The following is a 17,604-nucleotide window of genomic DNA, read 5'->3' as shown; positions in this document are numbered from 1 at the left end:
GCGTTCACCCCAAAATGTAAATATGTAAAAGTAACTAAATATTCTTTTCTATACATGTTCCTTTTTTCTCTTTTCTGCATGCCAACTTTGGCAATGCACCTACACTTTTTTTTTCTCTTTTGAAAATCTGAGTTCTATGTCCCATTCATTTCTCCCATGAATCCACACCTAACAATTTCTGCTTGAAACTCCAAGACTGGGATTCTGAGAAATCTAGTCTAGGTGCACACCCAAGTACTGAATCTTTAGGCTGTAAGTCCTCCCTCTCTCTTACCGCCCCCCACCATGTATTCTATGTATTCTACCTCAACACTCTCAATTTAGTCAGTTTTATTACCTCAGTAAATACAGATGTTTTATGTAGCAGGCACGTGTGGTAGTCCCAGAAGAATAGGATGAATAGGAAAAAATGCAACATCTGCCCTCTGGAAGGTCATCTCCTACTGCATGGACCAGACATAGAGCAAATAAATAACTACATTTTGTTTCAGTCTGATTAGTATTATTTTTTGTATTCTCTACCACTGAGTGATTTTAAACCAGTGATAATTAAGGCAATGATGAAATCCATGATACTAATTTGTCATAGGATCTATTTTCTTTAAAAACAAAAACCTTAATATTGTAAGTTTGCTTATGTATTCCAGAGGTCACTAAGCATGTGAGACTATATGGCTAAGTAAAGACAAATAGACCAGGAGCCTATTTTACAATCTCTTAGTAATGCTGCCATCAAATGGCTAGGGAAGCATTTGGTAAGCCATTTTCCCACATCCCCTCACTGGGTCTTCTCATGTATGAAGTGAGGGCTTGTTACAAGTCTCTGAAGTTCAGTTATATGTACTTGAATGGCTCTGGGTGTTTCATGCACTCAGATGTGGGTGGAAAGGTCTTTGAAGAGCTGCAGACCCTGACAAACCTGGCCCCTCATCGTGTGTCTCTCACAGGAACACCATGCTGAGCCTTTGCCTTGAGAATGCAGAGCTGAAAGAGCAGATGGGAGAAGCAATGTCTGATGGATGGGAGGTCGAGGAAGACAAGGAGAAGGGCGAGGTGATGGTGGAGACTGTGGTCGCCAAAGGGGGTCTGAACGAGAACAGCCTTCAGGCTGAGTTTAGGAAAGTCCAGGGGAAACTCAAGAGTGCCCACAACATCATCAACCTCCTCAAAGAACAGCTGGTCCTGAGCAGCACGGAAGGGAACAGTAAAGAGATGCCAGAGCTCCTCGTGCGCCTGGCCAGGGAGGTGGACAGAATGAACACAGGCCTGCCTTCCTCAGGGAAGCAGCAGCAGCAAGAGCAGGAGAATCCGACCTCAAGGCCGAGCCCCAGACCCCAGAGCCTCGCGCTTAGGGCAGCTGGCTCAGTGGATGGCTACCAAGTAAGTGTGGGCAGGGGTGAGGTGAGAGACTCAAAGGAGGAAGGGGGTTTCGGCTTTTACCTTACACTGTTCTGTGTGGGTCAGGGAGTATCGAGGGGGGAAGTGCCTTGCGGCCACTAGCAGGGCTCTGTAATCAGAGGCACCCATTCAGCATCAGAAAGGCTTTCACACTATCTCATGAGTGTGTCTGAGCATTTAACTCCATGTTACAGACTGCGATGGCAGTTATAAATGTTATAAGTGGATGTCTGCCCTCCAGGCACTCAATGTACCGGGACAATGCTTTTCTTCTCTCTCTCTCTCTCTCTCTCTCTCTCTCTCCCAAGATAGAGCTTCTCTGTGTAACTCTGGGTGTCTTGCTCTGTAGACCAGGCTGGTCTCAAACTCAGAGACCCACCTGCCTCTGCCTCCTGAGTGTTGCAGTTAAAGGTATGTGCCACCACAGACCAGCCATGGTGGCTTTTCACTAGATGTAACTGCCCTGCTGTTGGGATGCTCTGGTTCTTGATGGAGCCTAGATATTGGTGTTCAATGCTATCTTCTTACCACTGCGTCCTCTACCGTTCCAAAGTGGTATGTGTCATGTCCTTGAGCGAGATCACTGGGATCCTTCTGAGGGAAGGAACTTTGCCTTACGTTCAGTGAAATGGAGAATTCAGAGGCTTCTGAGAAGATGCTTGGGACAGAAATGTAGAGAGGGTGGAGTAGAAACTTCCAACTTTTTCTTTCAAGAAATTGAGTAAATGTTTATTACAAGATGCTTTGGATTTGATTGGCACTGAGAACTGCCTGATGGCAGGAGAACTGCTGTGGTAAACACGTGGATGCACGCAGTCCACAGCACTCATACAGAGGGGTACTGTTACCACATAGAGGGTAACCTCAGACTGTTCTGATCCTTGATTGGGTCTTTTTGCAGCTGAAGAACAAGTCCCAGGCCCCAGACTCTGGACCTCAGCTAGAATTTAGCCTCCCGGGCTCCACCAAACACCTGCGCTCCCAGCTGGCTCAGTGCAGACAACGGTACCAAGATCTCCAGGAGAAGTTGCTCATCTCAGAAGCCACCGTGTTTGCCCAGGCAAACCAGCTGGAGAAGTACAGGGCTGTATTGAGTGAGTGTCACCAGCTCACTGTCACCTTCCATGTCCTTTATCCATGAAATCACCTGCTTCTCACATTCTGTCTTTCAACCCCAACCTGTGAACACTTCAGCCATGATACACAGTCTTAGATTTGTGGTGGTGAATATTTTACTCCAATCTGTAGATGGACGGATATAAAAGATAAAGGAAGAATACGGGATTTTAACATTACAGTGAAGGGGCTAGAGATGGCTCAGGACTTAAGAGCACTGGTAATTCTTCAGAGGATTCCAGTTTAGTTCCTAGCACCCCCCCTCCAAGGTGTCTTACAACCCTCTGTAACTACAGTCCAGGACATCCAACATTCTCTTCTGGTCTCTGAGGGTACCAGTCATGGCCATGGTGCACATAGGTACATGTAGACAAAGTGCTCATTACACGTAAAATAAAAACATACTAACATCTGGGCTTGCTGATCTCCGGGCTGTCGGTAACTGACTTGGATCTCCATGTGATGGTTTCTTTTCTCCTTTGTACCATAACAGATTCTTCAGAATCCTGAGTCTGTTGCTCTGGACTCAGCCAAGGGAAACTGCTATACTGACAGGGCACTCTTTGTTCACAGAGATACTGGGCATGTGAACTTAGAAAGTCTAATTTTGGTTCATTCGCTATAATGCTACCTTAATGGACAGGGCAGGACTAGATGTCTTGGGACTATTAATCGCTTTAGCTCCTTTGAAACTAAAGACCTTGTGGATAAGGGGCCTCATGGTTTCACGGGGGCTTCCTGATATGATTGCATGCAGTTCCTGACTTGCCCACATCTATTCTCAACTAAGCTTCGGTTTTCAGAAGAATCTCCATGGGCAAGCACAGGCTCACCCTGGTGGGAAGAGTGCCAACTAGCTATGGCAGGCTTTATCTTCTCTCACTGGGGTCCAGAAGGCATCTCTCCAAGTCTTCCCCTGACTTGTTGACTGGAGAATGTGCCACTGAGGTTGAAGGAACGTGTGGGATGTCCAGACACCTCGTAGCACCCACTGTCTCTTTCGGAACACAGGCGAATCCCTGGTGAAGCACGACAGCAAGCAGATCCAGGTGGACCTTCAAGACCTGGGCTACGAGACTTGTGGTCGGAGTGAGAATGAAGCTGAGCGTGAGGAGACCACCAGCCCCGGTGAGTGCAGTGTGGGGGCTGCCTTCTCTCCCCAGAGTCGCGCAGTGCCACTCCCACCTGTGATGAGCGCCGGGTCAAGGAAATTGGGGCTGAAGGAGACCCAGGGCCACAGAAGGACAGGAACTTTGGAGAACTCTTCAAAATGAGGCCATCAGTTTGAGTTTCTATGGTTTCTGACACACTGCTAGTAAAAAAAAAAAAAAATCAACTCAACTGGTATTATAGAAAAAAAATACCTAGGCCTATTGATTAGAGATCTGTGAGCTTTAATGTATATCTAAGCTGTAATTTTGTATTCACAAAGGGATATTAGGAACTACAGGGTTCCTACAGAATTGCAGCTGAGGCAGTGTGGTTGTGCAGTTAGAAACAGGGGTTTGGAGATCAGCCCGCTTGGTGCAAACCCTCTTTGATGAACTTCTCTGTGCCTCAGACTCCTCATCTGCTGAAACAGCAATAAAGCAGCTCTCTACTTACTGGGTCCTCACGCCAACGAATGAACTCTAGTAAAACACCCTGACCAACATTTTACTAGTAAAACATTGACTATTCCTGTCATACTGGCTGCCACAACCCTAGCCCACCTTGTGGCAATAATTATCCTAACTTGTTTTGATGGTCACATTTTTCTAGGCCTGTTTTCCACACTGTCTTGACCCAATGGTTTTAAATCATAGCACTGTCAGGAAACGCTATAGAAACGGTTTGTTCTTTAGGCCTTGTGGTCATTTTACATACATGAGGCCTTGTTAATGTCTCACTTAAGAGATGCTGACTGACTCGTGTGTTAAGGACACAGGACACCAGAAGGTTTGAATCCTGGGCCTTCAGTGTACATGGTCTGTGACTAGCTAGCTTACCCACTCACCGCCCTGCCACTGAATTTGGGGTTCTCCAGCCAACAAGATTACAAAAATGACTAGACCTTGCTCACAGGGCTGTTCAGCAAGAAATGTTAAATGTGAATGTCTCTCTACAGCCAGACTTAAAGAAAGCACTGCTCCAGGTTTTATCCCAGGACTTATTCCTGTGACCAGCCCGCCCCCCTCAACAGAGCGTCCACAGTAGCATGTCCAGCTTCTCTTCAAGATGTTTCTGTCTCTTTCAGAGTGCGAGGAGCACAATAACCTGAGGCCCATGCTCCTGGACGGGCTGTGCTCTGAGCAGGGGTACCCGGCCCCTGTTGTGGTCAGCCCACCTGCAAAGAAGCCCTTGGAGAACAAGCTGGGGGAGCAAGAGGAGTTCCAGGCCCAAGGAACTCCAGACGACAGTTCTCTCCTGAGGAAGGACATCCGAGATCTGAAAGCCCAGCTACAGAATGCCAACAAGGTCATTCAGAACCTGAGGAGCAGGGTCCGGTCCCTGTCTGCCACAAGCGATTACTCGTCGAGTCTGGAGAGACCCCGAAAGCTAAGAGCTGTGGCAACCCTTGAGGGAGCGTCACCCCACAGCGTCACTGATGAAGATGAGGGGTGGCTGTCGGATGGCACTGGGGCTTTTTACCCTCCAGGGCTCCAGGCCAAAAAGGATCTAGAGAATCTCATCCAGAGAGTGTCCCAGCTGGAGGCCCAGCTCCCCAAAACTGGACTAGAGGGGAAGCTGGCCGAGGAGCTGAGATCTGCCTCGTGGCCTGGGTAAGAGGGAACTGTTCAGGCCTTCAACTTGAGTGGTGTCTAAGTCTGTACCCTGACCAGGGCAGCCCTGGCAGTTGTAAGGGGGCATGCATCCAGGTAACCAGAAGAGGACTTATGGGCCACGTCGGATGGTGGTGGCAGATCTCTGGGCTGTCCTGTTACAGATGTTAACAACAGGACAATGGTATAAGGTATAGGGTAGTGGTGAAACTGTCCCAGATGCCTGACTTGAAATCCTACATCTGCAACTTAGGAGCTGTGCAAAGCTTGCAACAGTTCCCAGTCTATTGGCTTACCTACAAAGTAGAGAGAAAAGGGAACCCAACTCCAGGACAGTCATTGGGCTTACTTGAACTATTGCAAGGGCTTAGAGTAGTGTCTGCCATATAGTAAGCTCTCAATGCTAGCTTCAGTTATCACAATTTACACTATGCTGAAAAATACTTAGCAGGCATATAGCTCAGCCTCTGTCCTGACTAAGTAACAATTCCAAGACTGTCTCTTTACTGTCTCTCATGATTCTCTGGGCTGACTTGATTCTACTGAGTCTCCCACGTGGCTGCCATGAGATAGATGCTGAGGCCAGAGTGCTCTGAACGCCTTTTTGAGGTGAGCATGGATTCTTTATCCATGACAAGGCTTCTGGCTTCTCTCTTTGGCCTCGACAACTTCTCCTCTGACTTTGGTTTCTCATAGTATGGTAGTCTGTGGTGGTGCTGCTTCTGTGTGAAAGCTAGTATCTAGAACAGGAAGTAGATCTTGCCAGGCAGGTGGAGATCTACTCCTCAACTTGGCATGGTGAAGCCTCCATTGAGTTATCTAAGTTAACGCAGGACAGAACCTTCCAGACCTTCCTATGTAGAGAATAACCTTTCTCGATGGTGGAGGACTGGCAGAGCCATGTTCAACGAGAGCAGATAGCATGAGAGACTGTAATTATATCTTTGCAAAATGCCATCTGCCACAGTATCAGAACATAAAAGAAATTCATGTATCTGATGAGATTTGAACCAGAAGATAGAGAAGGCGCTAGAGAGGCCCAGGATTTAAGAAATTCTAAATATTTATAGAGTAGCCACTGTGTGTCCACACCATGTTGGAGCTGCGTAAGACATAAAATGAGGGGGTTTCTTCACTCCCATGGAATTTATGGTTTAATTTTGAGCATAAGGTAACATTCTAGAGTAGCTAAGACCAATGACATCCTCTGAGTGTTTGGGTGCAGTAGCTTCTCAGCATGAAATTTACCTTTAAAAATCTTCCATGGATAGTACGATTCTCAGCCAGGAGTTTCTTAGGTATGTTCTCACAGAGGACTCTGAGGAGCCCCGAGAACTTATCATTCACAGTTTTTCATTCTTCCCCTCTCTTCTCTTTCCTGAACTAGAAAATATGATTCCTTGATTCAGGATCAAGCCCGAGAACTGTCATATCTGCGTCAAAAAATACGAGAAGGGCGAGGGATATGTTACCTTCTCACCCAACATGCAAAAGACACTGTAAAATCCTTTGAGGACCTCCTGAGGAGCAACGACATTGACTACTACCTGGGCCAGAGCTTCCGGGAGCAGCTAGCCCAAGGAGGTCAGCTGACAGAGAGGCTCACCAGCAAACTCAGCACAAGTAAGTCAGCCCCTGGCACAGTCCTAGGCTCAGGCGGCCACCACTTGTCCACAACAGCATTTTATTCCAGAGTCCAGAGTCCCTTCATGTCTTGAGGGCCATGTCTGATTCAGGACTGCAGTGAGCAGCACCAAGCATGGCAGCTACAGTTATACAGCCAGGCATATTGGCATGCTCCGAAATCCCAGGACTCAGGAAGCTAGGGTAAAAAATCAGGAGTTTGGGTCAACCTACAGGAAAAGGGACTTGTCATCTTAGATACAAAAGAAGGCTGATATGAAAGACTTTATGGTTACATGCCCTTGAATATGGGAGCCAGTCTGCCACAGAACGGAGGCTGGAAAACTCCAGAGAACAGCTGGGAAAGTATCTTGTGATCAGTGGGAAAAATATATTCAGATTTTAGCCCCAATTTAGACGTATGAAGTCATGGTTGTGACCACTGTGTCATGGGTAGTCTTCCCGGTGAGATTAGGTGAACTACCTGCTCACCACCCTAAAGAAGTGTTATCATGGGTGTTCCCTCACAAGTGGAGTCAGGAGACAGTCTAAAAATATTAGTAATGGCAAGCATAGCAGTGGGAGGAGATTAGAGAAAATGGCCCAGCAGGAGGGGTGGGGGTAAGTGTAGGCAACAGAAGACTTTACAATTAAAGTATCTTATGTACATCTATGGAAATCTTATGATGAAGTCTATCATTTGTATAGTTAACTTATGCTGATGAAAAGGACATAACTCAGGGCTGGATAAATAGCCTGGCAAGCAAGGAGACCTGGGTTCAATCCCCAGAATCTACATAAACAACCTGTACATGGTAGCACACACTTGTTACCGTGGCCCTGAAGAGCCAGAGACAAATGGGCAAATGGGTCCCCTCAGCCTGCTGGCCAGATAGCTTAGCTTAGTTGATGAGTCCAAGTTAAGTAAGGAACTGTCTCAAAACAAACAAACAAAAAAAAAAAAAAAAAAAAAAAAAGAAAAAAGTGGTGAATGGCTCTTCTGAGTAATAATAGCCAAGCTTGTTCCCCAGCCTCAACAAGCATGCACACTTACACACATACACATGCACACACACAGCACACATAAACCACATTTTAACCCTAACCCTACATGTACACATACACATGCATGTGTACACATACATCATATGCATGTACATGCATACACATGGATGTGCACATACATGACACATATGTATGTTTATACATGCACACACGTACATATGTGCATGTAAACATGTGCACACACAGAGACAGAAAATAACTTTCCTGAACCTACGTGTGCCATAGTCGCTGTTCCGTGTCCTAGTGGGACCCGTGCTTTCTAAGATGTGACATGAAATCCATTTAACTTGTTACTTTTTAAATCTGATTTTCAGAGGATCATAAGAGTGAAAAAGAAGAAGCTGGGCTTGAGCCACTGGCCCTCAGGTAATTTTGAAGGCAGTCTGGTAAAGGGATCCAGTCAGGGGAGCCCCACGCTCACAGATGAAGCGGGGAAGTGGACGAGATTGATGCAGTAGTTCATTGAACACTCACTCACTAGTTTCCAGATTCTTTTCTTTTGATATGATTTTTTTTTTTTTTTTTTTTTTGCCGCAGTGATGTTTCAGGCATGGTAAGCTAGAAGCACTCTGACCCATGACTGAACCATGTGTGTATCAAGAGTCCACTTCCTCTTCCTGCTTCCCACCCCATGAGTTTCCTGCAAGGTCAGCCTGACCTGGGTTTTAATGACAGCTAGCTTAGTAGTCACTTGGTGTCCTTGGAGAAAGAAGAATCCCATGAGAGTATACAGAGAAAGGGGCCCAGATGATGTAGATCCCTGGAAGGCAGCAGGTCCTCAGGGGAAAGATTCAGTTTGTAATGTCCTTGAACTCTGGCTCAGGGTCATTTGTGGCCACTGGTCTGAGTTCTTTGTGTCATGATTATGCCTTAGCCCCTGAGAGCCCTTCTCAAAATGCCTGCGGTAAGGAAGGGACATCATCTGTTGCTCTTGGTTTTGTTTCTCATCTGTCACCGACACATAAAGGGCCTACACTTGAGCCAACCAACCGACACCATTTGTCCTAGCTTCAGATACTGTGCCGATGTTTTGTTCCATTTTTCAAGGCTCCCATTGATTCTTACACATGTTGGAAATGCTAATAGTCCTCAGACTGCCGCTGTCTAGCGGCCACCCGTTATGCTGCCACACCTTAAGGGACTAGCTGTGCCCCCCCCCCCCCCCGCTGGTGCTCAGCATGTGGCCTGTCTACTGCATAGCTCTGCCACCTATCCATTTATGGCACACATACACTCTATGCCCAGAATGGTGCCCTTGGCACGTGTGGGTTTCCCTGTGGGCTTTAGTGAAGACTAGCTGGCCTGGGTCACCTTGGCTTCACCTGTGGCCTCTTCCTCCCCAATACCAGGCTCAGCAGGGAACTACAGGAGAAGGAGAAAGTGATTGAAGTCCTGCAGGCCAAGCTGGATACCCGGTCTCTCTCACCCCCCAGCAGCCATGCCGTGTCTGACTCCCACCGCTCTGCCAGCAGCACCTCCTTCCTGTCAGATGACATCGAAGCCTGCTCTGACATGGATGTAGCCAGCGAGTACACACACTATGAAGAGAAGAAATCCTCACCCAGTCACTCAGGTAGCCTCCACTGTCAGAGTGGTACCTTTGCAGTCTAGACTGAGAGGAGACCTTGGGATCCAGGCCTTATAGTTCACTTTGGTGTGTAGCAGGCTGAATGGCTCTGGGACCAAGTCCCAAGCACAGGCTCCCCAGGGTCTGTCCTTGACTCTACCAGTAATTCTGTCACTCTGAGTCCTGCCATCAGCCACATGATGACATGTAATTCTAAGTGAGAAGATGGTGGCCACCCTTTACTTCTCATCAGTTCTGTCTAATAGACCTCCTCAAAATGGAGTGCCTTATGTCCTTGCAGTTTCTGCAGTGGCCTCTGAGTATCCGTGGGCTCCCACAGCCTCTGCCACGGGAACTCCGTCAGGATTTCCAGGTTCTGAACTCTGTCTGTCCCCCAAAGGCAGTGTTCTCTTACTGAAGGAGCTATCTGAAAGAAAATGAATACTGCAAAAGGTCCTTGTCCTTGGGGCCTTCCATGACAGCCAGCCTCTGGTACTCCTGGATACTACAAGGCCTGGGTTCCAGTTCTCTGTAGAACACCAAGCATTTTCTTTCCTTCATGGGTTTTATAGACTCCATCCATCTCTTGAGTCATTCTACTGTGTTGTCTTCTAACCCATCAGCAGCCAGTGCATCTCAGGGGCTTAAGGGCGAGTCCAGCAGCAGCCCCATCAGCTTGCCAACTCCCCAGAATCCCCCTAAGGAGGCCAGCCAGGCCCATCCAGGTATGCAAAAGCCAGTGGGGTGGTAGCTTCATCCCTCTCAGCTGCCTGCTTGGTTTCCTTCAGGGAGAAGGGTGGAAACTGCTAGGAGCTGAAATCTACCACGTCCTACCCAAATCAGGAGGTCATTCTCATTTATCAGCTGTGTCTGGTTTTTAAAAATTACAAAGTAAGACATCTGGAATAAGCTTTAATCTGGGACTGGTTTTGACTAATAGCTGGCTTTTTCAAATAAGCACCTTCATTTCTTTCTCTCACTCACCCTGGGGAGCAGAGGCCAACATTTTTCTAGGATTACAAAGCCAAAACACAGAAAGAAAGATCTACTACTTTCATACATATTCCAGTTACCCAGTCCGGTGCTTTTTCCATGGGTGATGCTGACTTCAGAGTTAAATGCTGCTTATTTACGTCACCACCAGTGGCTTTGTGAGTGGTACATGTGTATTTTGGTGACAACAGAAGGGGTGTATTCACTCTGCATCCCAGCATAGCTGTCAGAGGTTTCATTGATCACTCACAGTTCTGCTTCAGAGATGGCAGAGAAAGGCTAGTCCCTGTTCCCTGCCTTCCTCCATGGCTGGCTACCTTCATGTAGTATGTGATGAGGTCTGAGTCCCAGAAAAGCATGGTCCTATTTTCTGACTCCTTCACCCTTCCCAAGGGCAGTCCAACCACAGTCTTGAGCAAGAAGGCTATATACCTGCGCCTGGGCTATGGGCTTCTGGGTCTGAGAGAGTAGCAGCTGGACCAAGAGATCCCCCAGCACAGACAACCTGCTGAAATGTTTTCAGCTCAAAGGGAGCCTATGGTCATTGGTTTTTAACACCACAATGCCTTCCTAAAAGATCCCTGGGCTGTATCTCTAGGCAGTTTGGCTGTGTGCAGTATCACTCTAATGCAGTATCAGCACCATGGGACCAATGATGTATTATAGATGTAGTCTTGTCTTGTACATAAGGCCTCCTCCTCAAGATAGTCTTGCTTTCTGCCCTGCTCCCCACTGCAAAGGGAAAACATTAGATTAAAAGATTAGATTTTCACAGTGTTTTTAAAGATTTGGACTACATAGATCTCTAAGGGAAAAGTTGTTTTGTAGTTTTGTTTTTGTGTTTAAACTTCTAGGCTCTACTCCCAGGGTTTATCATTCTATTTCTGCTCTGCACTAAGGCAGGTCTGTACGTACTACGAGTGGGTGATGCACAAGTTTAATCCTGCACTTAGAAGTATCATGATGACTTGAGGCTAGTCTGTACTGCATAGTAAGGTCTTATCAAAGGAAGGGGCAGAAAGAAAAGGAGAAAAAGGAGGGGTGGAACCTTTTAAGAAGAAGGGAGCTGGGAAAAGGAAGGAGGACAAACAAGACAGTATCCTGGGAGAATATGACCAAAGTATATCACACACATGTAGACATGTCACAATGCAGCCCACCCCCTACTCAATGAATATAAGCTAATAAAAATGATAAATAGTTCTCTCAGACAACTTTGCAGTCTACTGACTCAGCCATGCCCCCATGGCTATCTCTCATCTTATGAATGAACATACTGCTTTAGGTTTCTAAAGTTTGTTTCCACCAAATCCCCACACTATACCTAATAGTAATGCCTGGTCTAGTCTGCCCTCCCCAGGATGATCCTGATGCAGTTACAAGAGCGAGAGAGAGAGTGAGAGAACAAAAGAGTGAGTGAGAGAGAGAGAGAAAGAGAGAGAGAGAGAGAGAATATGAGTTCTAGATAAATGGAATGGATAGTCTTTTCCCAGACAGCGCTAGTACATGCTAGGACCAGCACCACAGGAGCCTTTCAGGAAATAAGCATAGCCATCCTGATGTTTGGTAGGGATGAGTCATGCCTCTGTAGCCTCCATGTTGAACAAAGGCTACATATGCAGGTGAGCCTGGCAAAGGGATAAGGAGGAGAGACCTACCAGGCTGCTACTTAAGAGTAACTTTGCCTTGCTGGCTTAGCCCACACCACAGCAAACGCTGGCCACATGACAGGCCCACGTCTGATTAGGGAATGGTTGACCTTCTCTGCTTTTCTCTTGCTTTCTCTCTAATGATGTCTCCCCTCTCCCTAACTCTTTATTTCCAGGCTTTCACTTTAACTCCATACCCAAGCCGGCTAGCCTTTCCCAGGCACCAATGCACTCCACTCTGCCCAGCTTCCTGCCTTTTAGCCTCTCTGGGCCTCCCCTTCTTGGTTGCTGTGAGACACCGGTGGTGTCCTTGGCAGAGGCTCAACAAGAGCTGCAGATGCTGCAGAAGCAGCTGGGAGAAAGTGAGCACTGTTGTTGCCTTGGTGTGTTTATGAGTGGCGGCCCACTCGAAGTTGCTCCGCATGGCTTTGGCTTGATGGTGGCAAAGGGGGAAAATGAGGCATGTGTCACAGGTGGCACATTGAGGGAAAGCTCGCTTGCTTCTTGTCTGAAATGCGTCTGCTCTTGTCTCTGGCGTGTGCACATCAGCTACGGGAGGTATTCAGAGACCTGGCACCCACAGACTGCTAACAGTTGGCCTAACACTATGTGTTACTGTGCATCCCTGGCAGACTGGGAAATACTTACTGGCAGGTGGGAAAAAGAAGCTATGCTTTGCCTTTGTGGGGTGACATAGCTATTAAAGATATGGGGACTGTCATATCTCTTGCTGCTCTTAATTAAGTGTCCAAAACCAACAACTTAGCATACAAAGGGTGAGGTCAAGATTCAGAGGTGAAGGAGTTAGGTAGAGCCTCTTTTCTTGTTGTTCAAGGTTCATTCTACATCCCCCAAAAGGAAATGGGACATGGAGATGGATAGACTTGTAAGCTCAAGCTGTGACAGTTGTTGTGAATTATCCTTTGACTCCATAGGAGGTTAATCATAAGTGACTGCAGAGTTCATAGAAGGATCTGCTGGGTGTGTGCACTGATGCTTCAGTGTAAGAAGATGCACATAATCACTTTAGGTGTAGAAAGAGGAATGATTTTTAAAAACAACTAGAAAGAGTTTGAGAATTATGCTCAAGTCACATTCTGTGCCTGTGCCAGAGCTTGAGTGAGCAGGGTCTCCACAGCTGGGGTATTGACTGACCACAGATCACAGCCTGGAGTTTAAATCTGAAAAACCACTAATGGAGTTTGGATCAGCTTGGGTTTTGTTCTGTTTGTTTGTTTTGTTTTTGTTTTTGTTTTTGTTTTTTGTCAACCCCCAAAATGGATAGTTTGTGTAATGCACACCCAGCTTGATTTGCAGAATCCACTGGACTACAAAAATGCCAATTCAGGAAACATTGCCAATTCTGTAGCCTATGAAATCTAAGGGAATAAACCTTCTGTTACCAGATTTCTCTAAAACAACAGTGTAGGACTTACCTAACACTATTATAGTTTTGCCTGAACCTCACTAGAGTCCCATGAAGTGCATGGAGTTAGAGCAGGCATCTAAGACTCAAGGTAATGGCCAGTGGGAGAGACGAGAGATGGGCTTGGAGCCTGTCTTCTGCTCCTGGTGTATGATTTCCCCCACACCTTTGCACTAGGGTAGTTTAGATGCCCTGCTGCTTAGGCTATGGGCTGAGTGCAGTGGAAACACTGGCGGTTCTTTAGAGTTGAGTTCCCTTTCTCTTTAGAGACCAGCTGAGGGTCTAGGATTTATGACCTAAGACTGTTCTGTTAGCAGTTCTGACAGCAATATGTCTCGTGTTGAGATGGCATAAATATTCTTTGGCTTCTATTTCCTTCTCTCCATCCCCCTTTTCTGTACCTTTCTATGACTGTCAACAGATCTTTGTGGAAAGGAAGAAAATGGAAAGAGAACCCTGTGCATAAAACAGGTCTTTTGTGGGTTGGAGTTACAGTCTCAGGCCCTTGATGTTGGTTCAGATGGTCCCAGCCTTTGTAAAGAATACTTTAGCCCTTCCTTTTCCAATCTGAAGGCATGGGACCATGTCTGAGGGAACATCACCCAGTGCTCACTGTCTACTGTGGATCACTTTTCCATGTAGACACTGGCACACAGTAGCTTCCCAGGTATGTGTGGGGCTAAGAGCTCCTAGCATGATGTCTTTGCATGCGACAGGGCAGGGGCTCTGGGTGTGTAATCAGAGGAAACTAGATCACAAGGATATTGATCACTGGTACCAATCGACTTAAAACGTCTCATGACCCTTGCCTTGTTTAGGGCTAAGGTAGCATCAGGTATGAAAGGAATAGGAAATCATATCTTTGTTAAGTCCCCACTAAAAAGTATAAATGCTTAAATCCTTAGTCTCCTCTGCTTTAACCCTAATTAGTGGCTAGAATAACGGGGGGAGGAAAGGCCTACCACAATCCTTCTCAGCCTGTTAAAATCTCCTGAGATGACTTCCCTAAATGTCCAGTACTCAATATGTATCTTACACCTATCTGTGGTAGCCCAGGTGTGTGTGTGTTTACCTTAGGTGATTCTAGCAGGTAGCCCAATGTGAGAACTAGTTCTAATTGAGGATAAAAATGTGTCAGTTGCAGTGGTAGTTGTCCTAATCCTTGCCAGAGTCTGATGTGCTTGGAGGAAATGATGGACTCACTCCTGTTTGCTTTTGCCTGTGTTGATAACCACTGAAGGACCAGCCTTCCACACTGTGAGCTATGGTCCTGTGCATCCCTCGGCACCCCTCCCCCAACACTCCCTCCCTATTCTTGGCTTTAAAAAACAGAAGCAGTAATCTAAGCCCCACATGGGGACCCTCCTTTCAGACACTCCCTAGATAGACCAGAAACAGGCTATATAGGACATCACCTCAATTCCTGCCTCTGCTTAAAGGGCTCAAGGAGAGGCCTGTGTTTTTACAGGGTCTTTGAAGGCATCATCCCAGGAAAGAGGAGGTCCCACTGCCTCCTTAGGATATGTTTGATGATTCCTTAAGGCAGTGGTCTTTATCCTTCCTAACATATGTTGTTGTGACCCCAGCCATAAAATAGTATTTTGTTGCTACTCCATAACTGTAATTTTGCTACTGTTAAGAACCACAGTGCGAATATCTGATATGCACGGTATCTGATATGCAACCGCTGTGAAAGGCTCATTTATCCCCAAAGGGGTTGCAACCCACAGGTTGAGAACCATTGCTCTGAGATTTGATGACTTTGGAGGGGATACAGATCATACTTTTTCTTACACAGAGGGTTTTCAAGCCTGAACAAAGAATTCTTCAATCTGGAAAAGTCATATCCCCTGTCTCCCTGAAGGAGGCATGGAAAGACTGACTGGTTTAGCTTTGGGCAATGGAAAATACAGGCAAACCGCTGCTACCATTTGGAGGTGTCCCCAGTTAGATAGCCTATCACATTCTTTATCTCTAGCTGTGGGATGATTCCTACTTCCAGAACTTTCCTGGATTCGATCATGAGGAATAACAGTAGGAATGTGGAGTGTAGTCCCTGGGCTTTCCAGACCCTCCATCATCCTCTGCCTTTGGGTGTCTCCCGCTCAGAAATGCAGAGGGTGAAAGTCAGGCTTTGAGGCTTTGAGTCTTCTTCTAACGGATATTCTGTGATGAACTGGGGTACTAACCTCCCTCCTAACTCCCGTGTCTACCGCTACTGGTCCATTCTCAGCCATCTCGATGTCCTTACTGTTCTTGGCCGCTGATACCATCTCTCACTGTGTTTCTGTCTGCCCAGGTGTTAGCACTGCTCCTCCCGCCTCCACATCCACGCTGCTCAGCAACCATACAGAAGCTAGCTCTCCTCACTACGTCAACCCTGCTCAGCCCCACTCTCCAACAAGGGCAACCATAGAGCTGGGCAGAATCCTGGAGCCTGGATACCTGGGTAGCAGCGGCCAGTGGGACATGATGAGGCCTCAGAAAGGGAGTGTCTCTGGGGAGCTGTCCTCAGGCTCCTCGATGTACCAGCTAAACTCCAAACCCACAGGTAGTGTACAGAGCTCGGACTTTCTCTCCTCAGTCAGGAAATAAATAGAAAGGATACAACTTCTCTACCCCTCAAATATGTTCTATGTACAAAACCCAGTCATCATAAGTAGAGGGGTGCAACTAAGGCAAAAAGCACAATGCAGCGCGGTCCCAACAGCAAGAAACTGAATTTTCAGGAGAAAGCCGGAAGTGAACCCTTCCATTTGTAAGCTAGCAGTGCTGCCTCTCCAGGGTCCTTCGGGGTCCTAGATCCATGCAGGGGATTCCTTCTTCCTGCCTGACTAAAAAGTGACAGGGGGAAGCATTGAGCATCAACCCTTAGCTATGCTTGGTAGGTTGAAGACATGTGGTTTTTACCTTAGGCCTTCTCTCTATGTGGAAAAGGGCGGATTTTGCTAAAAACTATTGATTTGTTAATCAGGGAAAGGGACTGAAAAAAAGGCAGTAAGGCCTCCCTGTCACCCCCAGAGAGGCGAATCTGCCTTTCCAGATGGCAGTTGGGCTCAGTTAGATCTGTCAGTTATTTTTCTCGGTCATACAGAGTTCCCTTTCGCCGTGGATAGAGGCCCCTGGGCTTTCTAAGCTCCCATCTCACTAAGTGGAGCTGACTGACTGTGTGGAAGGACACACTGTGGACAAAAGGAAGGCAACATTAGGGGCAGGCTGGATTGTCGACCGGCAGAGCTCACCTCACCCTAGTAACCAGCTTTGTGTCTCCTGCTTCTGCCCTGTCCTGGGATGGCTGCAGGAGCCGACCTGTTGGAAGAGCACTTAGGTGAGATCCGGAGCCTGCGCCAGCGTCTGGAGGAGTCCATATGTGTCAATGACCGGCTACGGGAGCAGCTGCAGCACAGGCTCAGCTCCACTGCCCGAGAAAATGGTAGGCAAGGCCCAGTCTCTGTCCCGACTGAAGGGAATGTCTCCAGACAGAGCCACGCACTTTTCTAATCAGTCTGATGCTCTTTAATTAACTTGTTTGTCACAGCCAGGCGAGGGTTGGAGGGTATGGGGAGCGGTTATTTCCGCTTTGCACTCTGAGCTCAGAGACTGACTTTCCTCAGGCAAAGATCTGGTCTCTTGTTCTTAATCTGTTTCCATGCAGCTGGCTGGTTCACTATGTCCTTGTGATTGGTAACCAGTAGAGGCAGGTCTATGAAGAGCCACCCACACCCACTTCACTCAGAAGGCCATTGGTCCCTACCTCCCCCACCCCACACGACGTCACTCTTTGTACACGCAATTGCTCCTTCCACACAGCAGCCCCGGCTAGTGAGGGAGGAGAAGCTTCCTACACAAATATAGTGGCTGCAAGTGCTGGGTGCACACAAAGACCGCATGCTCTGAAAACAGACACACACTGCTCAGCATCCAGCCATTGCATTCAAGTTAATCCCAGGCCTCGAGGGCCGAGATTGCTGCTGGGTTGCGACAGCAGATCTTTGAGGGAATGGA

The 17,604-nt window shown here is 47.2% G+C and overlaps 1 protein-coding gene across 20 annotated transcripts in view; it reads left to right on the top strand.

The window, feature by feature from the left end:
* Positions 1–17,604, top strand: part of Pde4dip (phosphodiesterase 4D interacting protein) — a 191,958-nt gene that overhangs the window by 163,569 nt on the left and 10,785 nt on the right. For 9 of the 20 annotated variants that reach the window (XR_004606602.2, XM_034499718.2, XM_034499722.2 and 6 more), the window contains 11 exons: positions 948–1,380; positions 2,300–2,492; positions 3,526–3,642; positions 4,751–5,276; positions 6,664–6,899; positions 8,279–8,330; positions 9,314–9,537; positions 10,155–10,256; positions 12,350–12,535; positions 15,899–16,150; positions 16,901–17,032. Coding sequence is in view for 19 of the 20 variants with exons in the window: in XM_034499718.2 (XP_034355609.2) it covers positions 948–1,380; positions 2,300–2,492; positions 3,526–3,642; positions 4,751–5,276; positions 6,664–6,899; positions 8,279–8,330; positions 9,314–9,537; positions 10,155–10,256; positions 12,350–12,535; positions 15,899–16,150; positions 16,901–17,032 (2,453 nt within the window). In the remaining variant the exon portion in view is untranslated. The remainder of the gene's footprint in view (positions 1–947; positions 1,381–2,299; positions 2,493–3,525; positions 3,643–4,750; positions 5,277–6,663; positions 6,900–8,278; positions 8,331–9,313; positions 9,538–10,154; positions 10,257–12,349; positions 12,536–15,898; positions 16,151–16,900; positions 17,033–17,604) is intronic. The other 11 variants (XM_076932999.1, XM_076933001.1, XM_076933002.1 and 8 more) reach the window with 5 other exon arrangements.

The sequence above is a fragment of the Arvicanthis niloticus genome, chromosome 4, assembly GCF_011762505.2.
Source record: "Arvicanthis niloticus isolate mArvNil1 chromosome 4, mArvNil1.pat.X, whole genome shotgun sequence".
Classification (NCBI taxonomy): Eukaryota; Metazoa; Chordata; class Mammalia; order Rodentia; family Muridae; genus Arvicanthis; species Arvicanthis niloticus.
The sequence above is the reverse complement of the archived record's forward strand: the minus strand, read 5'-3'. Positions and strand labels throughout refer to the sequence as shown.